The 26,867-nt window shown below is 42.7% G+C and overlaps 2 protein-coding genes and 1 long non-coding RNA gene across 4 annotated transcripts in view; 1 reads left to right on the plus strand and 2 right to left on the minus strand.

The window, feature by feature from the left end:
* Positions 1-1,993, minus strand: part of LOC112679624 (histidine-rich glycoprotein-like) — a 2,814-nt gene extending 821 nt beyond the window's left edge. Inside the window, exons 1-3 of the mRNA XM_025549508.1 lie at positions 1,890-1,993; positions 914-987; positions 229-744 (exon numbers count right to left, since the gene is read on the minus strand). Coding sequence (XP_025405293.1) covers positions 229-744; positions 914-987; positions 1,890-1,907 — 608 coding nt within the window. The 5' untranslated portion in view covers positions 1,908-1,993. The remainder of the gene's footprint in view (positions 1-228; positions 745-913; positions 988-1,889) is intronic.
* LOC112679623 (transducin-like enhancer protein 4) overlaps positions 1-13,233 on the minus strand; it is a 39,113-nt gene extending 25,880 nt beyond the window's left edge. Inside the window, exon 1 of one of the 2 annotated variants that reach the window (XM_025549507.1) lies at positions 12,614-13,233. In XM_025549507.1, the coding sequence (XP_025405292.1) occupies positions 12,614-12,670 (57 nt within the window). In that variant the 5' untranslated portion in view covers positions 12,671-13,233. The remainder of the gene's footprint in view (positions 1-12,613) is intronic. The other variant, XM_025549506.1, reaches the window with a different exon arrangement.
* Positions 13,234-24,833: 11,600 nt separating this feature from the next.
* LOC112679656 overlaps positions 24,834-26,867 on the plus strand; it is a 37,130-nt gene continuing 35,096 nt past the window's right edge. Inside the window, exon 1 of the long non-coding RNA XR_003148234.1 lies at positions 24,834-25,124. This is a non-coding gene — a long non-coding RNA (uncharacterized LOC112679656). The remainder of the gene's footprint in view (positions 25,125-26,867) is intronic.

A 26,867-nucleotide genomic window follows, 5' to 3' on the forward strand; every position in this document is an offset into this window, starting at 1 on the left:
TGGTGGTGTCCATGTCCGAACTTGCCACCGTGATGGTGTCCGTGTCCGAATTCACCGCCGTGGTGATGCTTATGCTCGGCGCTTCCGTGGTGGTGATGTCCGTGTCCGAACTTGCCGCCGTGATGGTGTCCGTGTCCGAATTCACCGCCGTGGTGATGTTTGTGTTCCGCGCTACCATGGTGCTTGTGGCCGTGTCCGAACTCTCCGCCGTGGTGGTGCTTGTGGTCAGCGCTTCCGTGGTGATGGTGCTTGTGATCGGCGCTGCCGTGGTGATGATGTCCGTGTCCGAACTTGCCGCCGTGGTGGTGCTTATGCGCGGCGCTTCCGTGGTGCTCGTGTCCGTGTCCGAACTTGCCGCCGTGATGGTGTCCATGTCCGAATTCTCCACCGTGGTGATGTTTGTGCTCGGCGCTTCCGTGGTGGTGGTGTCCGTGACCGAATTCTCCGCCGTGGTGATGACCGTGCCCGAAGTCTCCACCGTGGTGATGTTTGTGTTCCGCGCTACCGTGGTGCTTGTGCCCGTGTCCGAATTCTCCGCCGTGGTGGTGCTTGTGGTCCGCGCTGCCGTGGTGATGATGTCCGTGCCCGAACTCGCCGCCGTGGTGGTGACCGTGACCAAACTCGCCGCCGTGATGATGGGCGTGCTCCGCGCTTCCCTTGTGGTGGTGCTCGTGGTGCGCCTCACCGTCGTGTTTGTGCGCGTGTTCCACGTCCCCGGTATGGTAATGCGTGTGCTTGATAACTCTACACAATATATTATACGGAAATAAATTTAAACATCGATAACAACAGATCGCGAACAACGTCGGAGGATTGACTACATTGGACGCATGTGGGCGGCGCGTGCGCTGCGATTGTTATGACAGCGCGCACGCCGCATCACACGCTGCGCAATGTCGACGACGACCCTTACCCTTCTGCTACTTCATTGTCGCTCACTTTGGCCGCACCGTAAGACGTCAAGCCGACCAAACACGCGACAGTTATCTGTAAAAAAATATGTTAAACGACGTGTTTTTATAGTACACAATCCCGTGAGTGTATGTATATAATTGGCGTGTGCGTGTGTGTTGTCGTATTCCGTATCCAACACAGTGCTCGGTGTACAAGTCGGCTTCGGGCGCAGTTAACACGCACGGAAAATCGTATGAGGGGTGGGGGGCGCGACGATAAAAATCCCCTGCCGAAAAGCCGTAAAACCTCAAACAAATTATTTGAAAAACATTAAAAAGCCAACTCTACTTATGTTTCATAAAATTTTACGACTCGTTTTGAACATTTTGTTTTTTTCACCGCGTACTACATACATGCGCGAGTGTATTTGTACACGGTTTTTTCTTTTTACGACCACGACGGAGACCGGTACTTTACGATCCGTAACGAAGCTAGTCCCTTTTCCGAGTTATATGTTCCCCCTAGGAGGTTTTTATGGGACGCTGAACGGAAGAAAAAAAAAAGTCAAAACTCGGTTGTTTACATGGACCACCGCTACAGAACGTCGGGAGAATGCGGGAGCGCGTTTTACGGGCACGGACTAATAAAATTTTATTGGAACTGTAATAAAAAACCCGAACGTTTACATACACAGTTTGGTACAGCACTATCACCCTCGAACGTACGAGTCGGTGGTGTATTCACTTAAAAGTGCGATTTAAATCGTAAAAAAAATTATCCTCCTGTGTATGCGGAATATGAAGAAAAGGAAAAATGTGTGCTTGTACTGCGAGAATAAGAATATAGAAAAGTAAAATTATAAATAAAAAGTAAAAAAAGAAAAAAAATATTGCGAACGATATCGGTGTTTTATTATACACAGCTATACGAAGACAACTATAATATAAAATAATATTTTAAGAATGTATAGTTGTATAAAAAAAAATTGTACTTACCAGAGTTAAGGAACCCATATTTTTGTATTGGCACAAAATTGTTTGTTAAACGAAGGAAAGACTGATAGTGGTACTGATACTGCGGTTGTCCGGAGTTTATATATGAAACGTAAATCCCGTGATGGTGGGAAAATCGGCCCGGAAAAGCGGGTAACAAACCACCACCACCACTATCACAACCATTACCACTGCTACCGTACTCACTGCACACACACACAAACGTACGTCGATGGTATGCGCGTACATATGCACGTACACATACACCTTTCACGGTGGCGGCGGTTTCGAAATACGCGAAACACGACCTCGAACGGCCTCGCGCGGGCGGAAAATCATTTTTCACATACATTTTCCTTTTTTTCGGCGACGTAAGGTTACGATAATAATGGCCGACCTCCACGCGCGTACTACACACCACCGTCGGCAATTCGTCACAACTTGGTACGAAAAAAAAATACATACATACACCGTGTACGTGGATAAAATTCTCCAAACGTATAACATGCACACACGCGCGTACATACATTGTAATACGGTCACACAATGGGAAAAATGACACGTTTGAAATACGACACATACCGCGCAAATAGCCCGTGAAGCGGTTTTCGCAACCCTCAAACGACGACGACGACCACGACCCGTTGGTGCATAATGCGCGCGCACTGCACCCCGCGGACACGTATACATACATCGTGTGCCGTCGGTGCGCCGTGCAAAAACACCTATCGTATTCGGGCATATTAAGACGACGGCGCGTACCGTTCGGACAGAAAAGCGTTAAGTAAAAAAAAAAAAAAATGCAAGGTCGTAAACGCGGCACTCACTAGGTCGAACACCGCGCCGCAGGACACGGGATAATATTAATTAAAAGATTTTCAACACTTTTACCAATTGCTCCATACGGCGTTAAATTGTACCTCGAAAACGTTCACGGCGTTTTGACACCAAACTTTACACGTACGAGTACACAGGGTGTGGTGACGCGCATAGGCGATCCGACGACACTTTTACATAACGTTTGCGTTGTGCGATTCTCGTCGAGATCTTTCGCATACTGAACACCTACGCGCACGCAGACGACACGCAAATGCTAACGTTAAGTTTTTCAAACGGGTGCTCAGAACTATATTACAGAACTACACGCGCCTAATGATAATTCTTCTTCAATATTGGAATCCGTACGATATACACAACGTGTACACAATAAAATAAGGTGGTTCTTTGCCTCGTAAAACATGCGATTAACCACACACACGGTTTAACGTACACAAAGTTTAAAGGTTTTATATTTATTTTATAAATACAAATAATATCTTCTTTCTACGTATCATATAATAGTATTTGCTTAATGTGTAAAATGTTTTTTTTTTTTTACCGAAAAAAAATTCATCGTAAATCAAAAAGTTAAATAATGTCTTTTTGTTGTTGAAATTCGTAAAACGTAAATTCGTTAAACGTAATGTTGGTACATTTATTATATATATATATATATATATACAGCTACGTATTTGATAAAGTTCTGAAATTGTCACGTTCAATTTGATATATTCTCCGTCTAACTGATAAAACTTATCAAAAAAAAAAAAAAAAGAGGTGCCTACACACGTAATACTTTGAGGGATTGCATTCGAATTCCACTAAATTGAATAACTTCATAACTTATAAGATAAATGCAAAGCTTTGTACGGGTCCAATCACATAATTTAAATTTAACTACTTTTTCGTGTTTATAAATGTTATACCTTTGACTCCATTATTTAAATGATGTCGACTTAGACTTAATTTTCTTTTTCGTATTTTTTTTCTATCACTCCATTTAACAACTTTATATCTTATTTGTTTATTTTAAAATAACTATACAACTTTTTTGCAATACACTTAGACAGTAGAACATATTATACGTCCAAATGTTTTTATGAAACCTATATATATATTTTTAATTTGAAACTACATTTTTGATTGAAAATTATAAGGATCATCGAAAAATAACAAGTAAAATATCTGTTGAGGTAAAGGGAGATATACATATTCATAGCAGTTGTATAACTGGTTTAAAAATTTGTACAAGATTCATAAATCGTATTTCTTGCACTAATAATAATGCATTTTTTTTTATAAATTATCAAATAACATTTATGAATAAGGCAAAAAAAGTAGATTTCAGAAATATTATGTTTAATAAATTACGATAACTTAAAATCTCTATGAAAAAAATAACAATAACTTTCAAATTTAATTGTATACAGTAGTAAATTTCAGTAATTTATAAAATTCATCCATTTAAACTAATTATAAGAAATTTAACGATGAGTTACTAAATTTGATTAACATAACTGCCAATTATTAAATCATGAATCTGAACTGTAGTTCAACATTGGACCCATCAAATATTAACTTTATTCATTAAAGCAAAACACATTTAACTACTATTCGTAAACAATATTACATATTTATCTTCACTATAGCTATGGATAATTATAAGTTATTGATATCATAGTAATATATCAGTAATCTATAATAATAAATTATTATTATTTATTAATACTAAACGATGAAAATAATAATTCGATCACGTAAGATGTTGTACTATTATAAAATGCTATATAAAATAGGTCATAATTTAAGTTCTTGCAAAACTATTGTAATTTTTAATCTTATATAAATATTGTCTTAAATTAACTTCATAATACTTTTTTTTTAAGTTCAATAGATTTATTTGGTAAATTGTTGCTAAATTACAAAATATACATAAATTGAAATTCATCGGTTCAGAATACAGGAAAAAGTTAACAACACCTTTACATTATATCTAAATATTTAAAATACTTGAAAAAATTACATGGTCTTCTAAGTTTCATATCAATAAATAATGTCACACACAGGTACAGTATGTTCACCGTCTAAACTCGAATTGATTAACAAGACGGACCTGTTTAACTCAACTAGAATACGTTTACTATACGCATAACAATTCATCGTCATATAACCTCAGATAAAAGAACGAATTTAATGTATAAACTTTAAATTCGGTTGGAGAAATAACGTTTTTATCAAGATATTTTTATCTTTTCTTACTTTATACTAGTAACTTAATATAAGATTAATATAAGATACAAAAGTGTAGTAAATAAAAATATCAAATGCCTCGCGGTAAACACTTCTTGACAAATGATTGGAAGTACGCTAAAATGTAATTTTTCTTGGATGTCGGGACGAATGAAACGTAATGGTATAAATATTGATAGGTTTAACCCCCGAAGTGAATAAATATTCATAATGCTCGTATCACGAGATCTGATTCACAAAAATACTTGTGAAAAGATCACGTTAATAGAATGAACGTACGGACTGTAAAGACACACAAATCTCATAACTCATTAGAAATCGGAAAGTCCGTCGACTTAAATTTTAAACTAAAACAAATGTTGACTTTAAAACACGCACACTATCACTACTATTATTACGCACTACTACTTAAAGTGTCTATGTACACTTAACAAAATGATCCATATTAAGACGAATTTATAGCCATTGATACAGGATATAACTAAACACGTGTAAAGAGTTGCACTGGCACAAGATGTTTATTAACCGAGATTGACCGAAAACGTCGTCAGTCATACACATAAAACACGATAATTATCCAATGGTTAATCGGAAACCAGTTTTCGAACTCTGTAAAAGTGTGTGGATAGTGTGAACAGTCATGACACACACCACGAACTACGAATTACTTTATTATTATTATCACCTTGTTATTATTACTTATTTCATTTACTTATAAATTACTAAAAACGATAGGTTACCGCACAGTTTTACGACCGTACGGTTTATGATTTCTGGTGACATTTATTTGTCTCTATTTTCCTTTTTATTTCGTCCAAACATCATATTATATTATAAGCGCAGAAGAACACGCGTACGTCGTTGTAGCGTAAAGCTTAAGTTCACGAGGGGTTTATTTCTGGATTGTAATACTCGTTAATATATCATCGTTGCAGTCATAAAATATAATGTTTCTTTCGGGTTATTATTATATCAGTTTTTTTTTTTTTTTTTTTACTAGCGAAGGGAGACGGAACAAAGAAATTAACCGCAATATTGAAACGCTTAAACGGGATAACATCAATGATTCGACGTAACATCGACGGTGGCGATGATAAATCGTGAACGCTTAAACGCGCGCGCGATGATAAAATGTCGTGGTCGTCCCCGCGTACGCTAAGAATCTCGTCAGACGGACGTAAGAGAATGTAACCGCCGCCGCCGCCGCCGCCGTCGAATATTCGCGGTGCTAATTGCCGTTTAAAACTGCCCTCGGGTCGCCGCCGCGAGATTGTTGCGCTGCGGTGGTGGCGACAGCGGAGGGGAGAGACACCACGACCGCAACAGGCGCGCCGCCACCGCGAGTTTCTCCCACCGCCACCAACCACTACTCTCCCTCTTCTCGTTGAGATATTTTCCAATTTTTTTCGCTCACGTATATGTATTTAAGCGTTACGCACATAATTTTCCTGAACACTGTATATATATATACGCATACGCAAACAACGTACGCGCACGCACACGAGCATTGACCGCGGCTCAGTCACGAAACCCAACGCGCCATCGGACGCACGACGGATACGTCTCTCTCTCTTCCTCTCGACCTCCGATCGACGCAGCGGCTCGTCGTGGTAACACTCTCGGTGGTTTTCGTTTTCCAAACGTCGATACGAAGATCGCACAAACGTAAAATTATTATAAATGATAAATAACAATAACCGCACGTGCACACGTAAGCGGGTGATCGCGAACGCACGTGAACCGTAGGTACGTGGTACACGTGGTCACGTGTTGTTCTAACCATGGTTTCGCATCGCGTCTGTTCGGAACCACCGCGGTTTCCGTGCGCCCGGCGGACGTCGGCCGGTCGAGATGACAATACGACGAGCACGGACACGCGCGCACACGACGAACGATCGACGAGCGGACGACGGCGGAACTCCCGAACCAGCACGTGTGCGGGACATCACCTAGTAGGCCGACCGACCAAACGACGGACAGAAGAGGATCGCCGGAATCGAGCGCGCGGTCCGTAAACGATGCCTAAACGAACCGGAACACGGACCGAGAACGTCGACGAGAAGGGTGAGCGATACGAGCCGGGGTGGTCTGTAAACACTTTTTCTACATATATACGTGCACTGCAGTCGTCGGTGAAGAGGGTCGTCGTCGTTGCGAGTGATTTTTTTATTACATTTTTTTCAAGAACGCTCTTGAAAACACCGTATACATATAATATATAAATCACGAACGGTACGTTATACACACATATACTCGTATATATACACCAAGGCACAATGCTTAATCGAGTAAGTATTACCACACACACACACGTGTATAAATATGTATACGTTTATGCGAATATTTTATGTGTCGATTACGTGTACCAGCGGAATATTTACAACTAACCGTGATACACGCATTGTAACGTAGCAGCAAAAATAATGTAAAATAAACGTTGCGCAGAGCGAATAAAAACGTATACAAGTCGAAATCGAATTTTCAACATGAAAAGCGATTGCGATGGATTGTCCCAATAACACAACTGCCGTCAACATTCACACCGGCACAAAAATGTAACGCGTCCGTTACCGATTCGTTTGAATAATATTCACAATACGCACCACACGACTTCGGCCGACATTTCGTTTGAATAAATCAAACTCTACTCGTTTTTGATGCGAGAAAAAATCGGTTTTCCTATACGTACACGTGTGAAATGGTATTGTATCGAAAATGAAAAACAGAAAACACGGCCAGTGCATTTATTATGCTCGATCCCGGAATAACTTACGATTAGAAATTCTTGTGTGAAAAAAAATTAACCGTCTTCGTGTGTATGTACTTATTCGTGTACATAAACGTAGGTATATGTGTTTTGCACATATACACCGACATTTACGTTTATTAAATATAAAATGTTTATTGATGTGTGCGTGCGCGCATGCGTCCTCATCGTCGAACGAAGAGGAAGAAGCAATCGACCGAGAGAGTTTCTCTCCGAATATGTGCAAGACATATATATTGTCGGCGATGGCGGCGGGCCCACGGGGGGAACGGGTATACGGACGAGTTCTGTTTTTCATTCCATATTCTTTACCGGTACATAAAGACTTCGCGCGCGCACAGTAGCTGCTGGCCCGAAGGCCGACGACCGGCGTTTTTTATTTCGTATACCTCTCAATAATTATTACCATCGCGGTTATTACTACTTCAGACCGGTTTCGTTGGCAGTTTATGTCTGCGGGCACACCTGTAAAATTTCCTCGTTTTTTTTTTACCTTTTTTAATCGCTCGCGCACATGAAAAAAAAATACACATAGGAGTATATGCGCACACTAATATGTATATATATATATATATATGTATATATATATTATATATATATACGAGTATATGTGTGTACGTGTCTGTGTATAAATATCATTTTTATCACGTTTAAAACGCGCCCGTGTAGATTTAGTTGCCTATTACCGGGATACCTTTCGATATCTGATAGCGTGAAACACGAGTCCGACACATACGTTTACTGTACATAACAGTCATTAAAAAACAAGGGCCCGTTATGCAGACCTGAAGCTAAAATCGACTAGTGCGTGTGTGTGGTGTGCACCTTGTAATTATAAAGACCGATAGGATAATAACAAGGGGAGTGACTTAATGATATACCTTTGGAAAGAAAAAAAATAATTATACATATACGTATAATACATGTATATAAAATGATTAATCCGGACATCCTTTCAGAGATTATTATTTTCACGTGGAGTCGGGCAGGTGGGACTTTTTTCCGAGCAGTCAATGCGAGGGTATTATACAGTGGGTAGGTATAGTATAGAGGCTGCGAGGGAGCAGCAACGACTTCTTTGAAGACTATACACAACCTTATGGCCCGCACGCTATTATAAGGGTTCTATTTTTCAAAGATCGTATACAACAGATTATTCTTTCGCTTACATTACACGCCAGTGTATTCGTTCCGCACGTTTACACAACAAAAAAAAAAAAAAACAAAAAAAAAAGGCACCCCGGCAACCAATGGATCCGTAATGTAATATCCTTTTTATTCGGGTTTTTTTTTCCAGCACACAAATAAACTACAGACACGACCCCCGGTTATATCTTCACAACCGTCGCACAATCGCACGTTAGCCGCGACGGGAAAAACGATTCGACACCGTTACTTTACGAACACGTTCGGGCCCGCGATAACACACGTTGACATACGTTGACATACATTTCCACAGAACCCGTAAAAAGTAAAAACTCGGATTGACCGTCTGACCACCGGTTGTATGTGTGCAGCGCTGTTAACACGACCACGCCGAACGATTAATCGGTCACCGCCGATACCGAGTACACGGTATACGGTACTACTATGCACGCGCGCGAGTGTGTGGTCTCCGACGACGACACGTTCGAATAACAACATTTCGGCGTGCGGCGACGGGTAAAAAAGTGGTAATAGTAATCGTAATACAATAATAACAACGTAATAATAATTGGAGATATCCCGGACAGATATTATCTGCGGTACGTAATTTCTTGTGTACATGTAAAAATTCCGAGCCGTTCGCGTGACGAACAACACCGATGCGTGACGGCACCGCAGGTGATGGGTAGTGCACAACACCCGGAGGCGGAGGGGGCGTTAAAGACCGCTGCACGAGAGCCCCCCAGCGCCCACTCCACCTCCTCCACCTTACCGGCCGTGTACGGAGTGCGTGCGTTATAACGTGTACAAGCAATAACAACGTACGTGCGTACCTTACACGAGCCGTATGCCGTACGTATCGTCGTCATTGTGTACCGCGCGACCGAGCGAGCGAGATGCCGTAATGCGCATATTATGCACCAAGGCGGTGGTCGTCGAAGGTTTGTGGTAAAATGGTCGCGGCGGCGGGAGCATGATGATTGTTGGTGGTGCTGTGTGCCACTCACACAGGTCGATTGCCCGGGTCGGCAAGGGTGGGCGGGTGGGTTTCGATGCGTGCGTGCGTGTGTTTTTGCACGTGTTTGTGTGCGTGCGCGCGGGAGGATTTACGATTGATTTGATCCGCCGCCGTCGCGTCGTGTGACCGAAACTCGGTTCGCGCGATTTGACACACGAATCGGTCACATTATAATACATCCATCGTGTATACGCATGCCATGAATGGTACTGCAGTGTTGTACACTCGTTGAGGTTACCGAAACGCGGTAAGTCTATTCAGCAGTATCGTGACGCGTCGTCGAGACACAACCGCCGCTGCTGCACCACCGGTAGAATACTGTACCGGTATGGGTTTATTGTACTCCTTTCCGGGTATTTATTATTTTTTTTTCTAGTTTCACATTTTTTTTTTCGCCAGTGTTCCGGAACCGTGACAGCGGTATCCTCGGTTAAAAAAAAAAACCTTCTTCTACCCGCACCCCCGCTCGATATAAATTACACCGTGAGAAGAAATGTTTACGTATAAGACGACGTTTACACGGTGCGCGGTGTGCGCTGACGGCGGACGGAGGACAATCATTAATTTCGATAATGAATTTAAGGAGAAAAATATAAAAAAATATAAATAAATGGGAACGGACGCAACATTGTCACGGTGTTCGAGGCCAATGGATCGAAACGGCAACCGACGACGGATCCACGGTATAATTAGCCTAAAGTTCACCATCCGTAACCGCCGCCGCCGCCGCGTGGAAATAATAAACGTGGTTTCCCTTCCTTTACCCACCACTCGACCAAGCCCCACCACATATCGGCAGCGTTGGTTTTAGAAGCGCGCACACACACACGTTAAAATTGAATTTTATAATCAACGTAATTTGTCATTCAACGTGGTCTAGCGCGCGTGTGTGCGTGTTATACGTGTTGTCAACGAGATTGGCATCGGTAACTTCTTTTCATTTTTTTTTTAAATATTTCGTGAGAACGTGTAGTACAGACCACGCCGCGTTGTTGTATGATTGTATACGCGGACTGAGCATGAGGCCCCATCGTACCTGTCGTCGTCGTCGTCGTCGTCGTTACAGCTTTCACCGAGCGAGAAATTGAAGACAATACGAACAAGGCGGACGGTGACGACGCTGGCGGCGGTTGACGCTCGCTTAGCGGTCGTCACCGCGGTTAACTTCGGAATATGCGCGCGATCGCACCCGTGGGTGGAACTACCTTTTGTGGGTCATTTCACGCGTGCGCCCCCTCCCCGGCCGAAGGCTATTACCACGACGACGACGGATGATGACGACGCGTCGGCCGCCGCGAATCTTGTTCGGACCGGATTAATAATCGCGCGGTCGAGCGGCCGCCACGTTCGTTGTTAACGAACGGGCCGCGCCTGTTGTGCGCGGCGTCGCGTATCCTGTACGTACGCGTGTGTTCGATACGAAGACGGGAGTGAAGAGCGCGCGCGGAGTGAGTGAGCGAGTGAGTGAGAGTGAGAGAGAGCGAGAGAGAGGGAGGGAGGGATACGCTTGTCGATATTATCTCCATACGCAGCGACTACCGTACGCGCACGCACGCGGAACACTACTCGCCGTTCCATTGTTTTACGGTCGAACGCGCAAGCCGATCTCTCGCCGCCGCGTTCACTCGGGAATCCGGACGCGAATTTCGACAACCGATAACAGTAATAATCCGCTCGGTCTTGTCGATCGCGCACGTTAATGCGGTGGTAATACCGATCGCGTACCCGTGAACGCACGTTTCACGACGACCGGCGTTTCCTCCTGGGACCGACTACTATTTAACGCGCGGCGCGGCGGTGGTCCCGCGAGTTATTACAGAAGACGCGCGCACTCGTCGCGTGACTTGTCACGACTATAATTAGCGGCGGCGGGACCCCGAGAGCAACAACTCGAAACGCACTCGGCGCGCGCACATACAAAGATTACGCGACGAGAGCGTACCCCGGCCGCCCAACGTTCCCATCGCCGTCGTCGCCGTCGAGTACCATTGAACATTTATTTAAAACGCGCCGAGACAGCGACGAACGAAGAGTCTCTCGTTCGAACCGTTCGGAATTTTCGATTACTTCCCTCGTGGGCCTTGGTTTTATTTTGTACTTATTATCGTCGTTATTCACGCGCGCACGGACCGGAGGAGAACGTGTCATTATTGTTGTACCGCACCGCCCCGTCCCGTAGTAGTACACGTTTTTATTACAAATTCAACCTATGCGCACCTCCGGGGGGTGCCCATTGTGCGCGCGACGGGTTCGCATGAGAAACCGGTGTGGGGTCCCGAGGGTTAGCGGGCGGTCCGCCGGCTCAGTGGTGCTCAACATTTTAGCGACGGTTGGGAATTTCATCGTTGCGTACAATGAATCCGTACATCGTTCTGCTGTACGTCGTCGTAGACGTACGGCAACTACCGAGTCGACACGTGCGCGCGTGCACACGTACTGCGTCGTTATCTAAATAGTCGTGGAAATGTGCCAACGGTTCAAAGGTAAACCGGCGATTCGATCGTTTTTCGCGTGAACACAATTCGCACATATCACGAAAAACGCACGTCATTCTTAAACCTGTGAAGGTACCTATTCCGTAATAATACACACAATTGCATAACAAACGTAAACTGATGGTAAATGGTACGCGCGAGAAACGAAAACCGTTACATTTTTTTTTCATACACTTAGCACAACAGCTAACGTGGTGTAACGACACATCGTGTATAGAAGAAAACCACTTACCGGGTGCCGGGCAGCGGCCGCTACAGCTGCTGCGTTCATCGTGGCTGCGGCGTACATGACGTGTTAGCAGCTCATGGCCGCAAAATCAAATGTCACTCGGTTTGATCGGCGGCAGGCGGGATCGAACGGCAATTCGCACCACACACACACACACACACACAGACACAGACACGCGTAAATTTTACAAACGGTTTCTTCACAGATTATCGGGCGATACTCGATAAGAAGTCGACACGCGGTGCGGACGGCACACGACGGAACAGACAACAATTACGTATGACCGGACGAACCGAAGCACGCTCGGAGACACACTGCTGGGACCGAGGAACGACGAATGAAATCGAACGGCACTGGACGGGAACGCCACGACGCACACGATTAGTAATCCGTCGGTGAGATAGAGAGAGTGCAGCCCGGACACGCACACGCACTCGGAATAAACAATACGAGAGTGTAAAATATTAATGGGGAAAATGTTTGCGCGAGACGCGGTTCGTGCGACGCGCAAAGTGTACGGACGGGCAAACGCACAACACGAAGACCAACGGAGCACTGAAGAGGAGCCGTCGACTGAGCCGGTGTGTGAACACGGACGCCCCGCCGCCTCATCACCCCGCGCGCTCCCGCGTACGCGCACACAAGGCTGATGGTTCTCTCCGCTCCCCGCAGCGGCCGGCAGTAAACAAAACGATCGGCCCGGCGATGCGGTGCGGTACGTCGGCGTCGGTAGACGGTGCGGGCAGTACGGGTGGCGGGGTAGTGATGGCAGCGGTGCGGTAGCGGGTCGCGCAGGGGTCCAGAAAAAATCTAACCTAAAACCCGTGGAAGACGTGTACACACGACGTGTGCGTGTGTGTACGTGAACGCGTGTGCGTGTGTGTGTGTGTGTGTACAGAGGGACCGGGGAACATTGAAAAAAGACCTTTTCACAAAATGGCCGCCCACTCTTTACACTAGAGCGAAAACCCTCTTGCTTCTTTTTCCAATAACACAAAAGGTCTCTTCAATTTTATTCTCTCTTTTTTTTCTCTCTCTCTCTCCCGCATTCTCTCTCAATCTATCTCTCTCCGTTTCGCCCCTCTTCCTCGCTGCGGCTCGTACACGCGCGCACACAACACCACCTCTCGCTCTCACCCTTCTCACCATTCCTCCCCTTAGCGCGTCGCCCGCCACCCACCCGGCGGATCAGAAGGGTTTGAAAAGTTCCCCCCCGCAGCACACCCAGTCCAGCCGTGAGCCACCAGCACTGCCCCGTCGCCGCCGCCGCATCGTCACCGTCACTCCACTGATTTCATCGTTCCCCTCTCTCGCGCGCGCAAAGCTCTCCGGTAGTTTGCACAAATATGGCAGCCGCATTCGAGCCATCCCTCCACACCATCCCCGTCGGCCACTACCCGATACCCCGCGCGGCCAGACCGCATCGGCTGTTTGGTCCCTTCTGATTACCAGTATCGCTCCGCCGGCCCCCGAGCCCCGAGCAAAACCCCAACACGCAAGCGGACCCGTACGGTTTTTTTCACGTTCGCCAGCCGCGGCTCCACGTGGAGCCCACAGCCGCGGCGGCCAATGCGCAGCCGCCAGGCGGTCGGTTCGCAATGAGCGGCCGACCAATCGCAGCGCACCACCAGCCAACCGGTGACCGTCTACCGCACCGTTGTCACGTAGCAACCGGCCGGCTCCACGTGGAGCCCATCGCAAACGCCGATCCCGGGGAATATTAAAAATTTAAAAGGAAAATGTTTTTTTTTTCTCTCGTTCTCTCTCGCGTTCGGATCCGTCTCACTCTTTTCACGTATCTCACTCGCTCACTCGCTCTTTCCCACTGTGTCCGTCCACTGCGACCGAGCCAGTGGCGTCGACGACTGTTCATCGGGGGGGTAGGGCGGTACTGTTGTAGTAGTAGGTAGTAGTGGTAGTAGTAGTAGTAATAGTAGTAGTAGAGCAAAAAATAACAAAAAAAAACTTTTACCTGGTTTTTTCCCCCGATCGAGCATTTCAACCTTTTTTTTTTTCTTTCCCCCCAGCACACACAATTGGATTATCTTCCATCTATAGGACATCGCACTGCCGCTGTCGCGTGGAGTGTGACAAACCGTGTTTTGTTTCAAATAATATAAATTTCCAAATAATAAAACGTATAATATACGAATATAATATACGTACACACGTAAATATTATAAACGCCAAACACGCGCGCGTGTTCACGACCCGGACAGTCGCGGCCGCCAACGCGTTTATCCGTAGCTCGCAGTCGATACGTGCCCGACACGAAGAGATATATATTTTTACACGGTCCTTTCTCGTTCGATTAAAAACAATGTACGTATAAATACTTATTCCCTTCGTACGCCCTCGGCCGTTGCGGTTTTTATCATTATTGTTTTTTATTTATTTATTTTTTTCTGTTTCGCCGCCCACCACGGGCTTATTATGAAATTGATGACAATACTCCCATTTAATATAGGAGCCTTGGACCGTGTTTAATTTTTCGTATTTTTTCATTGCTTCACGGTACAGCGATAATGTTATTATCATAATAATAATAATATCGTCGGCAGCGGCGGCGGCCCGTCGTGGCGGAATGACTACGACGACGAAGACTGAAATCATAGTTTTATTACATTTTATAACGTACACTTCGAGCGTATAAAACGAGTTATGGTGTGTGTGTGCGCGCGTGCGTAATAGCAATGATACTACATATGGCATTACGTAAATTCGAAAAGAAATCGCGCACCGAAGACCATTCGAATTACATATTATTATTGTACTGATGTACGCGCGCATATGTGTATAATTATATTGGAAAAGTAAGAGAGAGAGAGAGAGAGAGAGTGAGAGAGAGAAAGAGAGAGAGAGAGAGAGAGAAAAAAACACGCGCGCACATAAATCGCGTTGTTATCGATTGTCTTTATTTATTTTTTATTTTTTCACTTGTCTTCGGTGTACAACGTACTTGTATGTGTATACAGAACGTGTACATCGTAATATTGTATACACGTAAGTATATTATTTATACGAAAAAATAATATCGCGTCTACTCGTTTGCGCAGCGCAAATTACGGAACACACTTCTGCCGCGGTACAACACACATAATAGTACAGTTATCGGCTAAGCAAATATGCGACGAAACGGCAAACAATGCGTAACCGGCTAATTGTGTGCATTGTACGCGCAGCGCGACGATGGCGTTGCGCGCACGTCCCTCACGAATAGATCGTACAACCTTTTAATGTCGACGGATAAAGGCTGAAAAAGCGCACACGCGCCCGCGCCCATCGCAGCGCGTAAAAAGCGTACGCGATTGGAATGTTGACACTCGATATCGTTGCGCGAACCCCGTGAACATGTGCGTGAGTTCGTCGAGCGCGCGCGCGGTACATACATCTCACCCGGACTCGTGCTGCAGGGATGCACTTCGATGATGGTACGCAAGTAATTGATCGGCAGGGAAATAAATCGGCGGGTTCCGGCAGCCGTGTAAGAAGGGTTTTATCGCGCACACGCACACATGACGGCGGCAACGGCGGTCTCTTATTATTTTTTTATTGCAATGATTTTCAGTCGGCCGGTGGATGTAGGGGGTAAAAGAAATAATATAATAAAACAACAAACACGCACGTCATTATCACCGCTGCCGTCAACGACCCTTGTACATATACACTTCCCTTGATATACACGTATTATGTGTACGCAATGCATCCGCGTATGTAGAAGTATATATATATATATATATATATATATATATATATATATATATATGTATAAGGTTTGCTCGTGACGTGTTAAATAAAGCCGTACGATCGCACCCCACGGGATCATCCGGAGACACGTGTAATGTTCGAAACGGCGCGGCGGGGCCAACTCACTCGTCGTTGTCGTCGTCGTCGTCAACGTCGGTCGAAGTCGGAGAGACCCCTTCATTATAATGACCCGCGGGTAAAGTGGCACCCTTCGCGTCATTATATCATAAACTGACGCCCGCGAAACCTTTATTCCCTCTTCTTCAAACTCCGCTGAGCAACTCTCCCCCACGTTAACCGTCTCTCATGCGACCAATCAATAGCTCCACCGTCGTCGTTGCCGCTGAGTGCTGTAGAGTAGCACACGCTACGGCTAGCTTCTATGTCATTCGAAACCCGTATGCGTACGTACAGACGATGTATATAAATCGGACCCCAGGGTTTTCAACTCCGTGTAATAGGATTGTCAAAGCGAATTTAAAAAAAAAAAAAAAATCATCAACTTACCGTCTATGAACTATAACTCGACGCGCTCACATATATAAACGTACGTTTAACTCGTGCACATGATACTAACCCACCCCACTTCTTTATCCGGGCAACTGGTGACTGCGGCAGTGGTTTATACATATACATTATAGTAGCTTTGGTCGTACGACGATAATTGCGTTTGCCAATCTCGTTACGGCCGATAAATTTCCGTTAGTGTCAAACTTTTGTTTTAATTTCCGCAACGTGTGTATTCACGTATACATACATACATATTTATATGTATTTGTGTCAGTGTGTGTGTGTATCCGGTATACACAGGGGATAATGGATTGGATCGATTTGCGTTTGGCGCGCGCGCTATCCGTTTTTTTTCGCACTCCCTGATTTTCTTCGTCCGAAAAGTCGTTTATTAGATAAATTATGAGAAAGCGAGTATACACACTTCCATTCCGGAGAGAACTTTCAAGATATGAACACAAGAACTTTATTGCACCGGAGGGGTTGTGAGCATGAACACCACTCCCTTCCAGCCACCACCACCGCTGTCGTCATCGTCGTCGCTGCCGTATATTGTGTATATATATATTTATACGCGCGGCGCTTGTATATTGAATTCGACCCTCTCTCTTTTCACGACATCGCTGTAGAGAAAAGAGAAGGAAAGGGGAAAGAGAAAAAAAATGAGAGACAGCGAATAAGGGAGGAAGAAAAAGCGAAGACGTCTAAAGCTCCGGGCGTCGCCCAATTACTTTCAACTTTACACTAGGTTCCACCACCCGGCCTTTCGCTCCCCTTTTTCACACAAAGAACGCGCTTTAACAACTCGGAAAGCGAAATAATTAAAACAAAAACGCGCTCGGTAATGGACTTAATGAATTTTACAATCTGGAAGTCGTATATAAAAAGGAGAGAAAAAAAAGCACGAACACGAAATGATACAAAAAAAATTAATCGTGTTATTTTTTAACGATATCACGTGTACGCGTTGCGTTTCGTGTGCGCGTGTATATCGATACAGGTCTAACCGTTTTTTTTCCCCCGCCGAGACTTAACCGCCTCCTCGTGTGCATGTACACATATATGTATATAATACGCGTGCACCCCTCTTCACCAGCAGACCGCACTCGGAGTATACACGTACGTATTATGTACATGCGCGCACACACACACACACACACACACACATACATACACATTATACGCACGTATTAAATATATGTAAGCTGCACATCGTATACACCACTGGCGGTGCATATATTTATACATCTTCGGCATCCGCTACGGCTACTCGTCTTCGTGCACACGTATACGACGCACACGATTTACGACGCAAAGTCCTTCTCGGTATGCGTGCGCAACACGCAGCGACGGGATGTAAGACCGGGGCGGAGAAGGAATTACAGGGATCGTTCGTGATTTATCTTTGAACAGGAACGTGTCGGAGGAAAAATACCGTACGCGCTGCTCGCAATAATAATACGCGTGCTGAGCCCGTGGCGGGGGGGTTGTTTAAACAAAATATCCGCAACGTCCTCCGCGGTGTGCGTTTCGACGCTCGTTCACACCCGATCTCGTTACACGTATTCGATATTGAATATTTCGTACGTAAAAACCACAGCTCTGCGGTCGGCCGTTTTTTGTTGTTATTACTATTGCTGTACTACTATCGCTTTGTATTATAAACCGCGCGCGTATTCCGTTCATGCTTCGCGTGATTATGTGTTTGAATGGTAAGTATTCGAGATAACCGACGACGACGACGAAGATGATGATGATGATGATGATATTAAATAATAATAATAATAATAATAATAATAATAATAATAATAAATAATAATAATAATAACAACACAAAGATAAAAGGAACAATAAGTCGTCGGGATGTGTAATTTATATCTGAGAACACGTATACACGTAGACGATACGACTAGGCGGCGGCCGTGGCGACTATGTAGTTGTGTAAGAGGTGCCCGCGGGCGGCGGCGGACGGGCGTCGGGTCGGAGATTACTCTCACGCCCACACGTTGCCACTTAACTCTGTCGGATAATTAGTGTAAGGACGGCTGTAAAACCGACCCAAACCTCTCCGCCGCGTTCCACCGGCGCGCTTTTCCTCCACCGCGCTACCATCGCCCCTCACCTCCGGCCCGCCGCAGTGGACGCCGCCGGATTGGCATTGCCCGTGACCGTATTTACCTCCGACACCCTATTACTCATCTCGTGAATGCGTTTTTAACGTCCGCAGACGTCCGAGCGTTCAATTAATAACGGGGAAAAAAAAAAAAAAAATGAAAATAAATACAAATAAATACCAGGGGGAAAAAAAACGGAATCGGAGAATAAAAAATACTGCGCCGAGCGTGACGTGCGTGTGAACTTGGCGACCCCACGCCGTGCACAACGTTTAGAACGGAGAAAATCCGTGGGGGTATCTTTTCGAAAAAAACGACCTTATACCGTACACGACGTATACGTCATATTAAAGTATGTAAAATTATTTTCATACATATCAATATCGTATGTATTAACGTGTATACTAACCGGCGGTGTAAAATGGTAAAACGCGAAATGGTGCGATTTTTTTTTTTTACAATGATAAAATCTACGATTGTCTCGTGTGACAGACAATACAAGTAGCTGCGTACCCAAGTAAAACCGTACAGCACGTGCGTGTATGCATGTTTTTTTTTTATTCATTTTTTTACCAACACCGACGACGGATTTACGAACGCTAGCGGTGCGTTATAGATATAGTTTGATAAGATTTTTTACACCATCAAGGTTAAATATTAAACGACATTACCGACTACCACTACATGATCTGACAATATCGTGTCTTGTGTTTTTAGCATACGCGTTACAGTAAACGTATACCGACAATACACGTGTACAATATTAATCGCTGTGTGTATAAATATTTGTTACTCAGACATTTGGGTCCGTAATGTATGCATATGTGTCCAACACGTACCTACGTGTTCGAGAACAATACATTATCACGGATTGCGTTGAACACTGAACGATCTGTAGTCCGTGGTAACATCGAAGGAAGGAAAACAACCGATTACTTTATAAATCGGTATACGTGTAGGAGTGGTGTATGTCATAGGCACTCGATGAAATCGACCGTTTCGTGAAAAGTTGACGATTCCATGAAATGGAAACGGTTTTTTTCACACTTCGTGGAACATGAAAATATTTCACAAAATCGTCACTTTTTCATGAAATAGTCATTCCCGTTTAACGTCTTGTTATTTTTTTTCTCTGCGTCATCGTTCGTTTCGTTTTATACCTAAAATAGTGTAAAACAAATTATCTTTTGATTGACGAAAAATTTTAAGAAGGTAAATAAAACAAATTATTTATTTAACCGGTATAGTCTTCTATCCAAAATATCTGTGTTATATAAAATCTAAACATTTGTAGTAAAATTTATTTATTTCGAAGGGATTTACTCATTTGATTTACAATGACTTATTTTCGTAATAATTCGTCGGTCGTACGATTTTTTCCAGGTTTATCCAAATCGTTTTATTCCAGCTTACTGTACAATTTACTCTCAGCATTAACATCTTTCTCGTTTAATCAATTACTATAGAACCGTTTTTAATTGAACTAAAATTGTGTCAATTTACAGTAGAATGTGATCCATACGGTAACTATAAAAAATTTGAATATCGAATCTTCAAGGTTATATATATATATATATATATATATATATATATATATTTATACTTGTTAGGTACCTAGGTACTTACAACCTTGAAAAAATTAAACGTAATGTAAAATAACCGAATGCTGTACTTTTATCTTTAAACGTACACAAACTATTTAACTATTTAGTCAGACCCCCCCCCCATGAAAAATTCCTTATTGCGCTACTGCTAAACATAAGTTATAGTAAAAATATTAAAATGTTCTAGTTTATCATAACTATTTTGTTGTTTGATTTCAACAATATATTCGTACACCAGTTGACAACAAACTTCTTCGTTTTTTTACACAATAGATCGCAATAAAAATTATGAATACAAAAAAATTAATATTTAAGCATAGCTGTGTAGGTGTAATCACTATTCTAAATAATTTTTGACAAAAATGTTTAATAAAACAAGTATTTCTAATGAAAAAAAAAAACATACTTGTTTGAGTACATACAATTTTTTTATTTTTATCTCTTTATCGCACGACTGTAATTTATTTATTATAATATCTTTTTTATTAATTTTAATCATATCCAAGACGATAAATGGTCTATATAATATTTTTAATTATGATTTGTTGACTATAAGGTATTCACTTATAACAATAATATATATATATATATACCTACATGTATTATGGTAGGATAACGTATATCTTGATTTATATATGAACTAAGATATATTGAATTCTTATATTGGACTGTGAAGTCTTCTTGTATTTTATGTGTTGTACAGCACAGGAAATATGTTGAAAAATATATCAAAGAATTGAAATCCCACTTACTTCGGGCGGTGTAGTAACGTGTACATCAGGAAAAAAATACGAGTTCACATCCAGCTCTACCTAAATGGATAACAATAAGACAGAAACGCGCCTTTAAACTGGTGCAGCACCAGATGAATATTACAATGGTTTCTTTTGGAGAAAAATAACCATACAACAACAAAAGAATGCGACAAGACCGATAGGAGAAAAAAAAAAGAAGAAAAATAAATTTGTCGCATTGATCACTACAACTTGAGGAATTTTGAACGTTAAGAGTTATTTATTACAGCTTGATGCACGTATCGAACGAGTACGTTGATCGAAACAGAAAACGCGTTACGATCAAAAATATGAATTAAATGTAATATTTAGATTGAACTTTAAACAATCTACATATCGGGAAAACGGACTTATTGACATTTAAACTGTAATGGGGTATTTGCATTTCGATGATATTCGTCCGAATCATTATGGTTAATGAATTACGACGAATAAAACATACACAATAAAAATGTCATCATCATTGTAATTATCGAAATTAATTGTACGACAAAATTTCAATAATAATAAAAAATAAAAAAAAAAATTCATCTGTATAAATATTTATGTATTTTTCTGTAACGCTTATATTTTTCGGTATTTTTTTTTTTTTGTTTTAAAAATCAATCGCTGAATATCAAACCAAACGACAGTACTGTAAACCGTAAACAAAAGTATTGTTTATCGGTTTTATTTCAAAACATATTGCTGCATTAGCTCCTTGCTGCATTAGGTCGTATGACCAAGAAAGAAGACGCTCAAAAGAAATGTAATAATGTAAAGAACGCAATAACTATAACAGTTTTCCCTGGTCATCGACGAATAATATACACTTAGGTACTGCGCCGCGTATACATTTAACAGTCGGACGAATTATTATTATTATTATTACACACGTTACATTACACAATACACACGTTAATTGTTTGCTCTTTGTGCGTATCATGTGCGAGTTCAACGCACACGATACGTTTCGTCGTATACAATTCTATGTATTAAGTCAGTGTAGGCGCGCGCGATACACGTTATGGATTTTATTAATAGGCGATCGCATGGTAAATACTTCGGTAAATAATGTACATAGTGTTTAACCATGGGCGTATTTTAGGGGGACCAAGGGTTGATCGCCGCCGCCCCTCCATGAATCCTTATTTACGAAATTGATTGTACGTGAGATACGCATCTCAAATTTTTTTTAATTTGGATCGTTTTATAACGAAATCAAATCATGCGTGGCCGTGAATACTGGATTGGGCTCTAATGTCGGGTCCGTACTTGATGTGAAATCAAATAAAAACACAAGCGCAACTTTCAAAACACAGACTGGTGTTAAAAAATAACCAATAACTTGAAATTCCATTCTAAATGGACCCGGCATTAGATTAAAAAAAAAACACAAATATTAAGCATTCACCTGATTTAAACATAACCAAAAATTTAACTTGTACATTTTGAACTTGAATTAAAGAAAAAATGTTAATTATCGTCGTCGTCGTCCCTAGTAGGTTAGGTCTAAATACGCCTCTGTGTTTAACGATCACGAGGAACGCCGTTTTGTTCCCGTCCGTCACCATCCTGTACGGTTTACGATTTTTCGGATAATTGGTTTTATGAGAATAAATAATATTTTTTGGAACACGCGCGCGCGTTTGCCGACATTTAACTTTAACGGTGCTAATATAATATGTATACGCGCGCGCGCACACACACGCACACACACACGTGTGTGTGTGTGTGTGTACAAATATATTCGAAACGTAAGTGTTTTATATCATGTACTCACCTTTGTGTACGTTTTATATTTAAAGTACTGTTTTTCTATGTAAATTTCCCCGCTTGACCGTGCCTAATTCAGTGTGTGGTTAACAATGTGTTTTTATATACCAATCAGTACGGTCTGAAATTAATGTATTCATTTGTACGTCATTTCTTTTCCGAACGCGCGTCGTATTAGCATAATATTCAAATGAAGTATTTATTTTTCGGTACTTAAGTGAGATTATTATACCTACGTGTTCCCCTCCCCCGTCCGCCGTGCCCGCGGTATAAAAAGAAATAACAATAATCGAGTGCATAACGAAGAAGGCGGTCGGGTTTTTTTTTAACAAACGGTTTTTTTTTTTTTTTCTACCTCCACCCGAGACGTTCGTCGCCCGTGAAATTTTGACATACGGTGGCCGACTCTACAACGACGGCGTGAAAGGGAGTGCGTGCGCGTGTGCGCGCGCGCGCATAGAAAACGCGTTCCACGACTGTTTATGGTTTTAACGCGACCTCAAAACAAATGTTTGTCCGTCGGACCGTGAACGCGGTAGCGGTGACGAGCTCGTTGTCGGGGGAGGGGTGGGGGAATCGTTACGACGACGACGACGACGACGTTGATGATGAGACCGGTACGGGACGAGAAGTGTAAATGTTTAGTGTAATTGAACCGGTCCGTGTGGAATGTCTACTGGAAAATGTATCTCGTACAATATAATATTTGTGCGTGCGTAAGCGTGTGTTACCCAGCACGGGGATTCCGGTCGAACACACGCGCACATTACAAACGGTGACGACTAACCTGACAAACCTATTATAACGCATTACGATTTTGCACGGCTAGCAGATGCTCGTTTTCGTGTACGCAGGAGAAACACAATAAAAATCGATTCCCCGAGTTCTTCTCGATCTCTCTTCATCGCTCACTCGCTCCGTCTCCGTTGTTACACGGCTCTTCCCTTTTATGTTTTTTCCCTGCCACCCCATTTTCACCCCTGCACGTATATCCCATTATATTTGTACATAATATTTTATTCAGGTTATAAACAGCGGGCGGCCGTGCCGGTTGTTTATCGAGGGTAAAAATCGTGTTTATCCGTTCAGTTTCACAACCCAATGCACCCGGAGGAGATTATGTCCGACGTTATTATTATAACTCCGTGGACCGTAGAGCGAGTCGTCGGCGAGGGGGGGGGGAGAAGGCCAAGAGGGAAACGTGATAATGCGCCTAATGAGATGTATATATATATATATTCGTGTATATAAATATATTTTGTTTTTACTCGGGTTTTTTTTTTTTTTTTTTTATTACGTGCAACTGTTTTGTTTGTACACACAATATGATGCACACGTATATTTATATACTCTTTTATACGTACGCCGTCCGTAAAGAAAAAAAAAAGTAAAAATAATAATAAACCAACGACTAAAAATAATATAAAACTCGGCGTGCGGCCACGTGTGCGAGCGCGTACGATCGTACGGCCGCCAGATTCTAATTTCTCGTTGCGTGCGAATCTCCTGCGGACCGGCGGAGGTGCATAATGTTGCCACGTAATTAATTAACCGCTACGCAACGACACGACGCGTATACATTACGTCCGTACGTCGTCGTGTACGCGCGTAACGTATTCATTATGGAATAGCTTCTTATTTTAGATTCCGAGAGCGGTGCGAGGGAACACCATCGGTTTTTTACGTCTTCGTCGTCGTCGTCGTTTTTTTCTCATCAGCCGGTCCCCGAACGCGTTTCGAGTTGTGAGCGGGCGCAATCTTTTACGATCGGACAAATATATTATGCACCGGACGCGTCCGATACGTTAATATTCTTTTCGGACGCGCGCCTCCGTTTCTGCGTACACGGTTCACGTTTTGTGTTCCTTTACGAACGATTTTACATTCGTGCGGTACAAAATTGCATTATAATAATTCAACACGAACGCTGCCCACACTACTTACTCGGAGATTACGAAAGAAAAAAAAGAATTTGACGTGCACTTAATAAGTAATAGCCTTTAAAAAAAAAAAAAAACTAATTGTTTTCAGTTGTTTTTCGTGTTGTGCAATTAATTACGAAGGAATTCAGTTAATGTTACTTCAACGAGAAACGCCCATACCGATTTTTAAGACTCGTTGTTTGGTTTGAAAACGGCGTATAAAAAATACCACTAAAAACAATAATGTTGTTTACGAATAAATATTCTACAACGGAGCTTCTAAACGATAATTAATAACGCGAAGTTTTTGTAATTCTTGAAATTATTTTGCATTTCAGTGTTCGCAGATTTTATAATTCATCGTCTTGTAAACTCATTTATCACTTTTGAATTTAGCCACGTATTACTTGGATAACAGGTGTTTTTAATATTGTAAATAATTCACGCGTTATAAATAATTTATTCGTTGTAAATAGCTTGTACGTTTTTCATAATTCAACGACCGTTTATTTACAAAAGTTTTCGACTGTTTGTATCCTGTTGAAATATTTGGACTTTTGGCGATAGTAGGTCGCAATTAAAACACAAATAGAACCGTGGTAAATAATGTTCGAATCGTTGTTCCTATACGTTCCAAACACACTTGGTTTTCGTAGACAAAATTCTACGGCGGAATACGAATATTCCATTAAAAAAACATTTATACAAAAACAAACGTACGTCCAGCATTGTTACTGCACCAATAACAATTTCGTAATATGTTTGCATAACCATATCGGCGAATATAGGCCATGGATGGGGATCCGAGTTAATTAAAGTCGTAATTTTTTTTTTATTTTTTTTTCTAGTCTCGTAATGAATCTCATCACTGCCAAGTGAATATCCGATTACAATCGTTATGCACTCGTGCGCTATTATGCAGTAGGAATTATCGCTGTGTTTACCTCTCGGAGGAATAAAATAATATGTTTATCGGTACGCGTTCGCATTGGGAATCGTACGTATTAAGTGTACACGTCTTAATGAAAATATTTTTTATTGGTTTCCCCCCGTTGGTTAAACGCGCGTGTTGCGATCGATCGCACAAAACGTGTCCGCGCCGGATTATAAAATTATAAACTCACGTATAAATTAACGGTCGGTTTGACACGTTTAAGAGAGTAACGAAAAATACATCAACGAAATCATCCTTTAGGCGATCATTTAGACGCCGTCGTAATAACGACATGAGTGCGCGTTTTTCGACGTTCACAAACCAGTGTGTATTATTAAGTGTGAGCCTCTCTCGCGCGGAGCGTCGGAAATAATCGGCCGAAGTGTTGTTGGATCGGATTCAAAAAAAAAAAAAAACTCCTCTCGGTGTCGTCGTTACTCGTTCGTTCCACCGCCCGCCGCGGCACGTGGTCGTAAATCTGGAAATCTATTTCTCGACGGATCGCGTCGTTTGTACGTATTATAACCATGGCCGGGGGGGGGGGGCACAACACGAGATTACGAAACGAATGTCGTTGTAAACACGGCTTGTCCTACAACGCCGTGGAGCGGTCGGTGAATAGATTACATTTAACGCTGCGTACACGTGTGGTAAAACGAGAAAACATTAAGAAGCGAGTACGTAAATGACGACGACGGGAATGAAACGCGCACGATAGTCGTGTGGTACTATTCAGGGGCGGCTCCAGTGCGGGGGGGGGGCTAGGGGCCGCGACCCCTCCCAAGCCCGTACAGTATTTATAAAAAAATTTATATTGTTAACAAAAAATGCATATTATAATATGTACTATCTCATACGACACGCACAAGTATGCAGA

The sequence above is a fragment of the Sipha flava genome, unplaced genomic scaffold (genome assembly GCF_003268045.1).
Source record: "Sipha flava isolate LNK unplaced genomic scaffold, YSA_version1 165_pilon_pilon, whole genome shotgun sequence".
Classification (NCBI taxonomy): Eukaryota; Metazoa; Arthropoda; class Insecta; order Hemiptera; family Aphididae; genus Sipha; species Sipha flava.